At 35.3% G+C, this 12,850-nt stretch overlaps 2 protein-coding genes across 2 annotated transcripts in view; both read right to left on the reverse strand.

Annotated features, from left to right (window-relative positions):
- Positions 1 to 739: 739 nt before the first annotated feature.
- On the reverse strand, positions 740 to 4,412 carry LOC133877753 (D-xylose-proton symporter-like 3, chloroplastic). The gene is made up of 14 exons (XM_062316150.1): positions 4,188 to 4,412; positions 3,996 to 4,096; positions 3,499 to 3,577; positions 3,288 to 3,347; positions 3,119 to 3,185; positions 2,915 to 3,039; positions 2,712 to 2,813; positions 2,253 to 2,630; positions 2,086 to 2,133; positions 1,920 to 1,982; positions 1,724 to 1,804; positions 1,518 to 1,616; positions 1,099 to 1,236; positions 740 to 989 (listed from the first exon to the last, which is right to left on the reverse strand). Exons 1-14 carry the CDS (start codon positions 4,233 to 4,235, stop codon positions 855 to 857), a joined length of 1,524 nt encoding a protein of 507 aa, XP_062172134.1. The 5' UTR covers positions 4,236 to 4,412; the 3' UTR covers positions 740 to 854.
- A 3,521-nt stretch (positions 4,413 to 7,933) lies between these two features.
- Positions 7,934 to 12,850, reverse strand: part of LOC133877263 (D-xylose-proton symporter-like 3, chloroplastic) — a 30,819-nt gene continuing 25,902 nt past the window's right edge. Inside the window, exons 12-14 of the mRNA XM_062315504.1 lie at positions 8,808 to 8,906; positions 8,381 to 8,518; positions 7,934 to 8,271 (exon numbers count right to left, since the gene is read on the reverse strand). Of these exons, the coding sequence (XP_062171488.1) occupies positions 8,137 to 8,271; positions 8,381 to 8,518; positions 8,808 to 8,906 (372 nt within the window). The 3' untranslated portion in view covers positions 7,934 to 8,136. The remainder of the gene's footprint in view (positions 8,272 to 8,380; positions 8,519 to 8,807; positions 8,907 to 12,850) is intronic.

Consider the following 12,850-nt stretch of genomic DNA (forward strand, 5'->3'; position numbering starts at 1 on the left):
TCGAGGAATACGAGATAGAATGAATTAATCGGCCTTCCAAAAGATCGAGGTAAAAAAGATTCGAATTCGAGGACGAATTCTTTCCAACCCGGTGAGACTGATGCAGGAGGAAATCGGACGCAACTATAGAATTAATTAGTCTATGATGTGGCGATGTGATTGGTTTGATTTAAGCAAGAAAGGGAAGGGTTAACTACTCAAGAAATAAAGAAGATACCTTTGGCAAATTGTGATTTAGAAGATATTCTCTACCGAGTTGTCAACATCCATCAAGAAAAAGACCAAGAAGGAAAGAAGAGACTATCGACAAATCTCTTGATTCATCTTTTAAAGAATTCCTATATTTATATTTACGTTGTCGTCAAGTAATATTATAGTTATTATTTTTTTTTCCCTAAAATATGGTCATTCTTTGGCACCAAAAATTTTCCATTAATTTGGAGATATTCTTTGGTACAAAGTATTTCCATAATATGCTTATTTGTATTTATTTCAAGTCTTAGGAGATTTATTAGGCTTTTCGGGATTTTGCTATTTTTGGCAAAATTCTTTTAAAGACCTAATTTTCAGCTATTTAAGTCCGGCTTGTGGACGTTTTTCAGCAGATTATTGTTATTGATTAATTATCAAAATTCAGAGTTTTCTCTCTGTTTTGGGTGAATTTTCTTATTTCTTCCTTGCAAATTACTTGTTGATTAGCCTACAAAATAATCGTTATTCTGTTCCGGTGTCAGATAGGTTGATGAAGTTTCAAAAAGATGATCTTCCAATGCTATGCCAGGATACAAGTGTACAGAGTAACCAAAATTTTTGGCGTATTGGAAGCTCAACTAATCGTTTCGACAGATATGAGCTCACTTTGAAATTTTGGACTCGATCTCTTCCAAGCTCAGACCTTTGGTCTCCGGGACAATGAGCAATACAAACAAAAGTGACAACAAAGCAATAGCCCCAAAAAGAAGGAAGAGGTTTTCCGCTCCTAGAATCTCCTGCAATATTTAGTAGTACTCCATATTCAATCAATCACAGGAGAATGAAAACTATGAACCATTAGATACCAGCTTTGAAAGAAATGGATTGATAAAAGCAAATCAATACCTTCAATGGTAAGAAAGCAAAGGTCACAATGGCATTTGAACCAAAGTTAGTAAGAACTGCCAGACTGATCCCTCGCCCTCTTGTCCGAAGTGGGAATATCTCCGACACCATAAGCCAACTGATCGGCCCAAATGATATCTGAAAGACCATTCAAAGAACAGAAATCTAATAATGAATCAAAATTCCCATCAACCGTGTAAAAAACTTGTCACTACTCATTAGATATTAACTGCTTTCCCATTCATTTTTCTTTCTTTTTTTCCAGGAAGTTCTAAACATCAAGGTAGCTCTATAAAGTATAATTTTCTATGGATGTTAAAAAATAAATGAAATTCAGCCATCTTTTGACACGATAGAAGTGCTCCTCATTGTTATATTCGAAAGAAATAGTTCCAATCTTTAAAAGAGAGAATGATTACCTGGTAGCAACCAACATAGAGAAGAAGACCAGCTACAGCAACAAAAGGGAACCCTCCAAGGAACTTATAATAAGCAGAAAGCAGAAACAAAGAGACAGCCTGTGGTAATTTAGAGAAAAGCATAGTTTAGCTTTCATCATGTTTTTTTTAAATGAACATTAAATAATGCATGATACGTAGTAGATTGATAGTTATATGATGTATACCATGCCGCTGACCCCTCCAATTAGCAGGGGTCTTCTCCCAAGATTATCTACTTTTAGGATAGCTATCCATGTCATTAGTAACTGAAGGAGGAAAACAATCACAAATGAATAATTATTAGCATTACCAGGAGATATATAGGCCGGGAGACACTTTCCCCTATGTTCAAAGACATCATGAGAAGATTTTTAAACATACTTTGAACACACCAATTACAACTGAAACTCGGGTAGCTTCAGAGGCAGCGGAGAATCCAGCAGTCTTGAATATCAGAATCACAAAGAATATCATTAAAGTTAGGCAAACTGAGATAAAGGAATAGCATTTTATCAAAAGAACAGATTTGAGTTCAACCATCACTTACCTGAAGTATTGGGCCTGCATAATATAGAACACTTGGTTGTCCAGTTATCTGTCACAGTCAGGTGGTAAATTGGCTTACCAACAAGAAAAACTCCACATTTCTTCATTACATGCTTGTTTGAACTTGATTTTAAAGAGAAATTCATAGCAGCAAAAAGGAAGAAATACCTGTTGAAAAAGGACCAAACCTCCGCCAATTAGGAACGCTTTCAAACTTGGGCCTTGAAAGACCTCCAAGAAACTGCCCTCAGATTCCTGATCCGCATATGCATATTTCAATGAGACAAAGGTGTCTTCTATTTGCCTCTCAGACAATTTGTCACCAGGATGACGGCCCCTTAGTTTGCTCAGGGCAACAACGGCCTTCTCTTTGTAATCTTGTACAGAGCCTTTACCTTGTACGGCCCTAAGAAGTAACCAGCGTGGAGATGGTGGAAGAATCCACATGCCTAGTCCCATAATTAAAGCAATTGTTACACTAACTCCAAACATGTAACGCCACCCACCAACTACATCAATCTGAAAGCTTCCAACAAAATAACCCAACTGCAGAAAATTTCATCTCCAAGCTCAGTTTATTTCAGACAAGAAAGTGAACATAGAGAATAATATAAGAGTAAACAATACCAGAATCCCCAGAACTATGAACAGTTCCTTCAAAGATACTAGAGTTCCACGAATCTGAGATGGGCAAGTTTCTGCGATATAGAGAGGAGCCCCATGCATGGCCTGCCAAATTAACTCACTTATAAGAAGGTTAGAGCATGACTAGGTACATAATAGCAGCTAAGACTGCAGAAAAGAAGAGGGGGAGTTTCAAAGAAGCCCACCAAACCAATACCAAGGCCATAGAGCAGCCTTCCTACTAAAAGGACACCAAGGCCCGGAGCATAGGCAGTGATCAGACCACCAAGAACATACAGCACAGCTGCTATGATAAGTTCTCGCCTCCTCCCTTTGTGAGAAAACCCATTATATTGGAAAGAAACTCATAAAAAGCTCCAAACTTGAGGAAAGAGTAAATAAGGACATACCAAGGAAGTCTGCAATTGGGTAGACAAGAATAGAACCAAAAAGAGCTCCATAAAGAGAACCACTGACCTGTATTCAAGACAATATTAAAAGAATGGATTGAACATAAAACAAACTGCAAGTGTCTCAAAAAATGGCAGAAGAAATGTAACTCTGATACTCCAACCATACCACAAGTCCAAGCTGAACGGCTGAAAAGTTGAACCAAGTTGTTCCACTGAGCTCAGGTGACTAACAATCATCATTGCAACAACAAAAAATGTATATGCTTAAATGGGCTGTATAAGACACCTAAATGGATCGGTGGTTATAAAAACAACGAGAAAGATTACTAAAAGCAAATTAAATATATAAGAAAGAAGTCAATAAACAAAATATGCACCTGCAATGAGATGGTAGCACCAGAAGTGGCACCGATGTCATACCCAAATAACAAACCTCCCAAGGCTGGGAACAAAAACCTAAAAATTGCAGGAACAAAGTTAAATTTAGGAAATGATTTGTTTATCTTTTCAGAGAAACATATTCGTACTAAAACCTCAGTCACGTATTATTTCTTGATTCACCCTACTCTCTCCTAGAATTTTTTAAGTACTACTCTTGCTTTCAAACCAAAACTAAAACAGAGTAATTCAATATGGTGATCAAGGTTGAAGGTCCAATTTTGCGATTGCATTCATACATCCTGAAAATCATAGCTTGAAGTAAACAATAACAAATAAATGATACTGTTATCACATGTGATGCAAGAGCTAACCATTTTAGGATTTTAGATACCCATCAAATTCATCCAAAATACAGAATACCCATTATTAAAAAAAAAAAAAAAAAAAAAATGAAAAACACACATGAAATGAAGAGAAAGTGGTAGAGACGCACGGTAGAATCACAGAAGACCAAGCAAAATTCTCCTGATACGTTGCATCAGAGGCAAGCTTGTCATCCTCTTCCCCAGAAGCATACTCTTTCTGTACTCCCACCTGCCCATCAAACCCAAAAACTATCAACCAACAAATCATACAAGCAAAAAAAAAAAAAAAAACAACAAAATGGGATATTTTGGGTACTCACATGGAATCGGAGTCGACGGCCAGAAAGCAAAGGTAATTTTGAGAACATGGGAAATTTGGCCTTGAAATGGGTGTTACAAGTTGAACATGATTGTGTGCTAATTTGGGTGTACGAGATGAGTGCTTGTAATGGCTTTGTTCGGCGAGTTGGGTGTGACTGCGAGAGCCTGAGGTTGAACAGAGGCACTGCAAGCCATAGTAGGCAGTGTCAGTGTGACCGGAGTGGATGATCAAGGTGCAAAGCACTAGCATTAGATTCCCAACTATTTTTGTTATATTTAGGGAACAAAACTACTTTTTACTTTCTTATAAAAAAATACCTCACAATAAATTCTCTTACTTTTTCCTATATCAATTAAATATTATTTTTTTAACCTTATTTTATTCTTTTTCTTTCTTTCATACTTTTTCTCTCTTCCCTATATCAATTAATTATACTTATTTTATATTAAAATAATACATAGGGAATGAATAGTAAGAATTAAGATCCCCTCAAATTCTTTGCCCGAATTTGATACAATTCGGGCAGGTTGTTGTGAGTAAGCATTTATGAGACCCACCTGACCAAATAAAAGTTGGGCTGCCCAACTGCTTATCCGGTCAGGTGAATCTCATAAATGCTTACTCACAACAACCTGCCCGAATTGTATCAAATTCGGGCAAATAATTTGAGGGAATCCTGATCCGGAGGTTTTTTGATATTTTTCATGAAATTTTCTTTAAACATAAGAAAGGGAACCAATATAAGATAACTGCTACTAATGCTCTAATGGGTTCATGGCTGCTGCTCTATCTTATTCTTTTCATTTGTGGTCCAATTTTGATACTTAAAGTGAGTTTTGAGTTTCTGATTTTTTTTGCACCGACGTGGGCTTCTCAGAACCATCTCCGATCTTCGTATAATCATGTTTTAAATTACCATTAAATTTATGAGTTTTCTAAATTTAAAAATAAAGCATGAATTTATATCGGATTTTGGCAGATGACTGGCCATCCCATGCTCTCATGGGTGATGATTTTTTTTTTTTTTTTTTTTAACAATATTCGTTCTTATTGAGAACTCCATGACATAGGATAACATATTCTCTAATTACAATATCATAAATTTATAAAGGAATTTTTTTCATTTAGATTTTGACCATAATATGAGTGACAACTTCTCGAGTCTCGAGCTAAACTGTGAGCTATCATATTTGCCTTTTCCTTTACGTAGGCAATATTCACTGACCTAAAAGATTGCAGTCCAGATTTTATACCCTTCACTAAGTACTCATATCGACTTGTATTGGGCATTTCTGACTCACAGTCTCGCACAATTTGCAATGAATCTCATTTTAGACAAATATGACAGCTCACGATTTAGTTGAAGGGGCTATAATCCATAAAATAAATAAATAAATAAAATAAAATAAATAAAAAGAAGCCCAATTCTTTACTAAAGATTATGCTTGAAGTGCCGCCATGGGTGATGATGTTATGACAAGTTACGGAGTAAATATTCTCTTAATTTAGGAAGTAGAAAAAAGTTGCATTTTATGTCGTTTAATCAATTTTATTGAAACGTATTTGGACCACAAAATTGGAAAGGTACAGCACACTTGTTTTGGAAGTAAAGAATCAGTGCTAAGAAAAAGGGAAATGCTTGGACATTATAAATAGGGTGATAATTCATATTTCATAAAAAGTAAAGTTATATATTATATTTTTAGTTTATATTTATTATATAAGTTAATATAATAGTTTCAACTAATTCCTTAAAAAAAAAAAAAGACTTATTCAAAAGGTAATGGGACTACCACATTAACATTGTATGATAATTATAAAATAAAAATATAATTTTTAATATTACTCTTTATAAAAACGTGTGCTTATTACTAGAGATGGACTTAAGAGGGCCAGAATAAACTAATATTGAGTATCGGTTAAATGGATGACGATAGGGGGATTTTTTTCCACCAAAACGCAACACTCGGTTAAGTCGGTTAATTAACCAACTTTATACCAATGACAACAATTTTCGACTATTTTAGTTAAGTCGGTTACATGTATGTCGGTTAATCAGTTAACCGTGAGTTTTTATATCAAGCCAAGACTTTTTTTATGGGTGGCCAAAATGGTTTTTTTTTTTTTTTTTTGGCTAAACAAGTGTTATAAGGTTTAAAACAACGTTGTTTTATTTCAAATTGATTGAACAAAACACAGCTTGATTGAATCAGTTCAGTTAACCACTTAAAAAAATAGGATAATTGCACCGTTGGTCCATGTAGTATGCTATAATTATTTTTCACTCCCTATGGTTTAAAAAGTTCATGGGAGGTCCTTGTGATAAGCAATAATTACAAATTGATCCCTGGCGTCAAATTCTGTTAAATTTTTTAACAGATTTTGTTAAATGCCACGTCAAACCAATAAAAATGCGCCACGTGTCCATCTTAATAAAAAAAATAAAATTAGTAAAAAAAACAAAAAAAACAAAGAGTAGCCGCGCACCACCCCCAGTGACAGTCGAGGGTGACACGCAGCCACCCCCATAAGCTGGCCACCCCTTTAGGGGTGGCTTGGACCACCCCTTGCTTTTTTGTTTTTGTTTTTTTTTTTTGAATTTGAATTTGAATTTGAATTTTTTTAAAAAAAATAAGTATATTTATTTATTTTGTAATAATTTTTTTTTTATTAAGATGGACACGTGGTGCATTCTTATTAGTTTGACGTGGCATTTAACAGAATCTGTCAAAAAATTAAACAGAATTTGACTCCAGGGATTGATTTGTAATTATTGCTTACCACGAGGACCTCCCATAAACTTTTTAAACCATAGGGAGTGAAAAATAATTATGGCATATCACAGGGACCAACGATGCAATTATCCCTAAAAAAATCTATATCGCCTACCGAACCGAACCAACATTGAAACCATAATTTTATTCTGCCTATTGGCCACTGGAAGTTGTTAACAATTCGGAGGCGGTCGCGTATTCTGCCCACTCGTAGGGTCACGGCCTCTCCCCTCTTATGAAAAGTTCTATATAAATATGTTTTAATATTTATTTTTGGGCCAAAGAAAAAATTAATTTGGATCCTAACCATTAAAAGCAATCCAAAATTAAGCTTGTAAGAATACACGCCCAAAATTTAAGATTTTTGAAGTGGGGATGAAAATGTAAATGCAGTTATTAGCAATATCCACATCTGCAAAATGCAGTTATCACTTTTAGATATTCACATCCGCATCCGCATTATATGATTACTATATGCATCCGCACAGTTATAACGGTTATTAAATGCAGTTATTATCCATTATCCGCATATAAGGTAATGAATGTTTTGGATTACTATCTAAATCAATATGCAAAATTAAAAAATGCAGTTATTACTATATTCAAGCTTAAATAAATTAGGATTAAATACCTTATTGGTACATGAGTTTTAGACTTTTTTAAAATTTAATACCTAAGTTCTAAGTAGCCCACATATATATATATATATATATATATAGAGAGAGAGAGAGAGAGAGAGAGAGAGAGAGAAGAAGAAGAAGAAGAAGAAGAAGAAGAAGAGATGGCAAAGGAGGGAAGAAAGGGAGAAGCAGGTTATTTGAGAGAGTTTCAGAAGGGCATTATTATTATTATCATTTTTTTTTTTTTTTTTTGTGGGTAGTTTCAGAAGGGCTTGACTTGACTAGTTGAGATCCCACCAAGATTCTAATCCAGTTAACGAAAGCCAAGTAGTATTCTAGCTGAAAAGCCATTACCTGAAGTTGCAACTTATATCTTGATGAGCTTCATTAATGTACAATAACAAGATTGCTTTCATGAAATGGTAAGATAGATAGGTTGATGAAGTTTCAACCAGATGATCTTCCAATGCTATGCCAGGATACAAGTGTACAGAGTAACCAAAATTCTTGGCGAATTGAAAGCTCAACTAATCATTTCGACAGATACGAGCTTTCACTTTGAAATTTTGGACTCAATCTCTTCCAAGCTCAAACCTTTGGTCTCTGGGACAACGAGCAATACAAACAGAAGTGCCAACAAAGCAATAGCCCCAAAAAGAAGGAAGAGGTTTTCCGCTCCTAGAATCTCCTGCAATATTTAGCAGTACTCCATATTCAATCAATCACAGGAGAATGAAAACTATGAACAATTAGATACCAGCTTTGAAAGAAATGGATTGATAAAAGCAAATCAATACCTTCAATGGTAAGAAAGCAAAGGTCACAACGGCATTTGAACCGAAGTTAGTAAGAACTGCCAGACTGATCCCTCGCCCTCTTGTCCGAAGTGGGAATATCTCCGACACCATAGGCCAACTGATCGGCCCAAATGATATCTGAAAGACCATTCAAAGAACAGAAATCTAATAATGAATCAAAATTCCCATCAACCGTGTCAGGAAGAAAAACTTGTCACTACTCATCAGATATTAACTGCTTTCTCATTCATTTTTCTTTCTTTTTTTCCAGAAAGTTCTAAAAAATCAAGGTAGCTCTCTAAAGTATAATTTTCTATGGATGTTAAAAATATAAATGAAATTCAGCCATCTTTTGACACGATAGAAGTGCTTTTCATTGTTATATTCGAAAGAAATAGTTCCAATCTTTAAAAGAGAGAACGATTACCTGGTAGCAACCAACATAGAGAAGAAGAGCAGCTACAGCAACAAAAGGGAACCCTCCAAGAAACTTATAATAAGCAGAAAGCAGAAATAAAGAAATAGCCTGTGGTAATTTAGAGAAAATTAGCAACACAATGGAATCATAGCGACCACAAAGAAAATATTTGTTTAAAATATAAACAAAATTGGATTGTGTGGTTGTCAAGGAATATATGTACCAAGAAGGCAAGAAAAGGGAAAATCATAGCAATAGGAAAATATTTCTTTAAAGAAAAAAAAAAAATTGGATGGTTTGGTTCTTATAAATGTGAAAGAAAAGGGGAACAAGCATCCAATGAGGTTGACACAATTATTGTTAGAGATGCTCTAAGGCGGCAATATTTGACACATCTCAATACGAACTTAATACGAAATTAGCGAATTAAGGTTTTCTAGAATCACGTTCGGGTCAATTCATGTTACCCAAATTAACACATATATTTAATAAATAAGTCAATTCCAGATCAACTCGCTTAACTTGTAGGTGATATATATATATATATATATATATATATATATATATATATATATTTTCTTTTTCTCTTTTTAATTAAATAGCAAAACCCTAAAATGTTAAAATTCATATAAATTTATTTTTAAATACGACCTGTTTATTAAATGAATTATGCTAGTCAAGTCAAGGCTGTGTCATGGTTAACCGATAGGTTTAAACTGTTTAACGATGGGTCGGATTCGAATTAATACTTCCAAAACGACTAGACTTTGAATCCGAATAGGCCAACACGAAATGTCATGGTTTTATTAACTGAGGTTGTACTCATTCAAATCAATGGTATAAATGGATTGTGCATGTCATAGTACTGAAGAGATCGACATTTGTTTGTTGTGTACATGTTATGTGGCTACGTGCATTTCGGATTCTGGATTTCATTTTCCCAAGTGGGCAACGCACAGTTCTTTTATTTATTTTTAAAAAAAAATTCATTTTAAAAAAATGTGTTACATAAAAAAATGATCAAATAAAAATATAATTTTTTATAATTTTTATAATAAATAATTATTATTTCAATTATTATTCCACACTACTTTTCATAACACCAATTATTATACACAACTGTTCATACCTCCAATCATTTTCTAACATTAAAAAACAATACTTTTCAATCTAAAAAATCCAACATCCAAATACAATTTCAAAAAGAATTTAAATTATACTCATCACCCAAATACATTTTCTTTGCCTTAAAATTTACAAACAAAATAAAAATTCAATTTTGATTTCAAAATTCCAACACCCAAACGGCCACACAACTTTAGTTTTGTCATAAAATCTTTAGCTACCGGAGTTTCGGAATTGCAAGTAAAAGCTCGTATAAAAGAGTTGTCCACAAATTCTGAAGCTATTGTTGTAGAAACAAATGGGTCGATTGTTTCGTATAAGTATGGTGTTCGTTACTGTTGGAGAAATAATTAGCTCCAAAGACATGTGGGCCGAGCCCATCGGGTCGGCCCAGCAAGATTAGACCCAATTTATAAGACCATTCGTTATTTCCAAAAAGACGTATATCCCGAGTATATCAAGATAGACATCTATCCTATCAAATATGGGATAAGGTACCTAATAAAATGACATTAGCTAAAGAGAGTGTCATATCCAGTTTAGACTCTACTACCCAATTTGAATTCTATGAAGATAAGACTCAAGACTATGTGATCTAGGACTCAGACTCCTAATTAGAAAGATAAGATTCAAGACTATGTGATCTAGGACTCAGACTCCTAATTAGATTATGTTCCAAGCACTCTAGCAGTTTTATAACTGTGAACTGTGAGCCTATAAATAAGACTACTACGCCAGGTATTAAAAAAGGAAGCAGATTCTCTGAGCTTTTGAGATTACAAATATTCTCCAGAAAATTAGTTTGAACTGACTTAGGCATCGGAGTGGGGGTCCGGTCGGCACCCCCATAGTCTGACGAGCCGTTTATTATTTTGCAGATTACGAGGAGAGCGAAGATTAAGGAAGGCAACGAATCACAAGGTAACACATCACCGTACCGGAAACTGTACCAACAGTTTGGCGCCTTCTGTGGGAACGAAGAATCGTTCTTACGAAAAAATAAATCCGCAATGGTGACTGCGCGATCAAGTCAAGTTTGAAATCACGGATCGGAACCTAATTTCTCGGTGATGATGGATTCAGCTTATTTTTGAAACAACAAAAAAGTACAAAATTCACAACGATGACTTCACGACAATTCATGGCTGAAACCGGCCGATGGTTTCCTTCATGAAGACCCCCAATCTGCGTCCACCGACACAAAATCAAAACTCTTCACTGCGGATGCGCAAGATAAGTCCATACCTTTCTTTTCATTCTGATTTGTTAAATTGTGGAAAGAAATTCATGGTGTGGATAACTATATGTGTTATGATGAAATCCAATGATGAGAAATTTTGGAGTGTCAGATCTGAAACTCTCTTCAACAAGAGGCAAAGATCAATAATTATTGTGCCCTTGTCCATTTACAAATGCTTCGTAAAAAAAACATGAAGCCTTACAACTATACTATTGAGTTTTGGTTGGAATGATGCTTCTCTTCTGAAACTTGTTGATTTTTAATATTTTTTATTGGCACTACAAGACAAATAATTGGGTTTATAAATGAAGAATGATGGTTTGAACTTCTCAAGCCTTGATTTTGCGAAAAATTGAAAAAATTCTTAGCCCATGCCTTTCCTTTTATTAGAAAGAGATTTTTGAGTCAATAAAAGTATATCTCTAGATTTGTGCTCGTCTATAGTACCGGCAACGTGTTTGTTAACCTTCTCTGCAGAGATGACAAGAAAGAAAGGACCATGACGTTGTCAATCACAATCTGATCACATGGGCAGCGACGTGATTGAGAGAGAAGGAGACAGACATGAGAGAAAAATAAATAAAGAGAAGGGTTTGAATTCTGGAAGGAGATGGACATTATGAAGACGTGCGGAAGGGATTGAAGAAAGGACTTGGATCACGCATTGAAAACTTGTAAAAGTGAAGAAGAGACAAGGCCAGGGCTCTTATTTTTTTTTGTTTGTCGAAAAACAACAAAAAAAGGAAAAAAAAAAAAAAAAAAGAAAAAAAAAAGTTAGATCCGAGGTGATTTATTGAGGCGAAAAGTTAGATTCGAGGTGATATACTGAGAAGAAAGTATAATCCGAGAAGTTTGATCCGAGGGTATTCTACCGAGGCGAAAAGTATGTACCGAGATGACACATACCGAGAGTATTATTCCGAGGGTACTATCCCGAGGAGACTATGCCCGAGCTCCTAGTTCCAAATGGCACACTTTGAGGACCCCTCTAGATTTGCCATCCTCCTAAGTGCACAGTCACGTGCCGAGGGACAAATCCGAGCCGATGGTCCAGTTTGAGGAACTCTCCCAAAGAGCACCATATCGAGTGGTGTGCAAGATAAGGAGCTCCAAGTAAGACGGTTCATCTTCATCGAATTCACCAGATAAGTTCATACTCTTCTTTGACAAACATGATTTATGTTAAAGTAAGGATAAATGTTGGTTTTTACCAACCAGGAAAAAATATATATATGCATGCACTTGTACACTTTGCCGAAATGTATATATATTTTGATAAAATAGACTCATATGTTGAGGCTTCACTCCTGTCGTGAGTGAAAGGATCACAAAATCATCCCGACGGATGAAAAGAATATATGGTGCTACTGTGCATTCTGCTATTTTGTTTTAGTATATGCAGTGCTTCGTTAACCCTTTTTGCAGAAAAGATACGGGGAGACAACCCCTACAACAAATTAAACAAGGAAAGTCTCTCGGTCAGTCCAACACCGAGAGCCAGGGAGACAACCTTGCAGAGAAAACAAGGAAAAGCCTCTCGGTTAGTCCAACACCGAGAGCAGGAAAAGCCTCTCGGTCAGTCCAACACCGAGAGCAGGAAAAGCCTCTCAGTCAGTCCAACACTGAGAGCAGGAAAAGCCTCTCGGTCAGTCCAACACCGAGAGCAGGAAAAGCCTCTCGGTCAGTC

Source organism: Alnus glutinosa, chromosome 9 (genome assembly GCF_958979055.1).
Source record: "Alnus glutinosa chromosome 9, dhAlnGlut1.1, whole genome shotgun sequence".
In the NCBI taxonomy this organism is placed as follows: Eukaryota; Viridiplantae; Streptophyta; class Magnoliopsida; order Fagales; family Betulaceae; genus Alnus; species Alnus glutinosa.

Coding starts and splice junctions, on each gene's coding strand:
- LOC133877753 (XM_062316150.1), bottom strand. CDS start 4,235: ATGTTCTCAAAATTACCTTTGCTTTCTGGCCGTCGACTCCGATTCCAT. Junction 3,578..3,995: donor TGGTCTTCTGTGATTCTACC/GTGCGTCTCTAC, acceptor TGCAATTTTTAG/GTTTTTGTTCCCAGCCTTGG. Junction 1,983..2,085: donor ATGCAGGCCCAATACTTCAG/GTAAGTGATGGT, acceptor CTGATATTCAAG/ACTGCTGGATTCTCCGCTGC.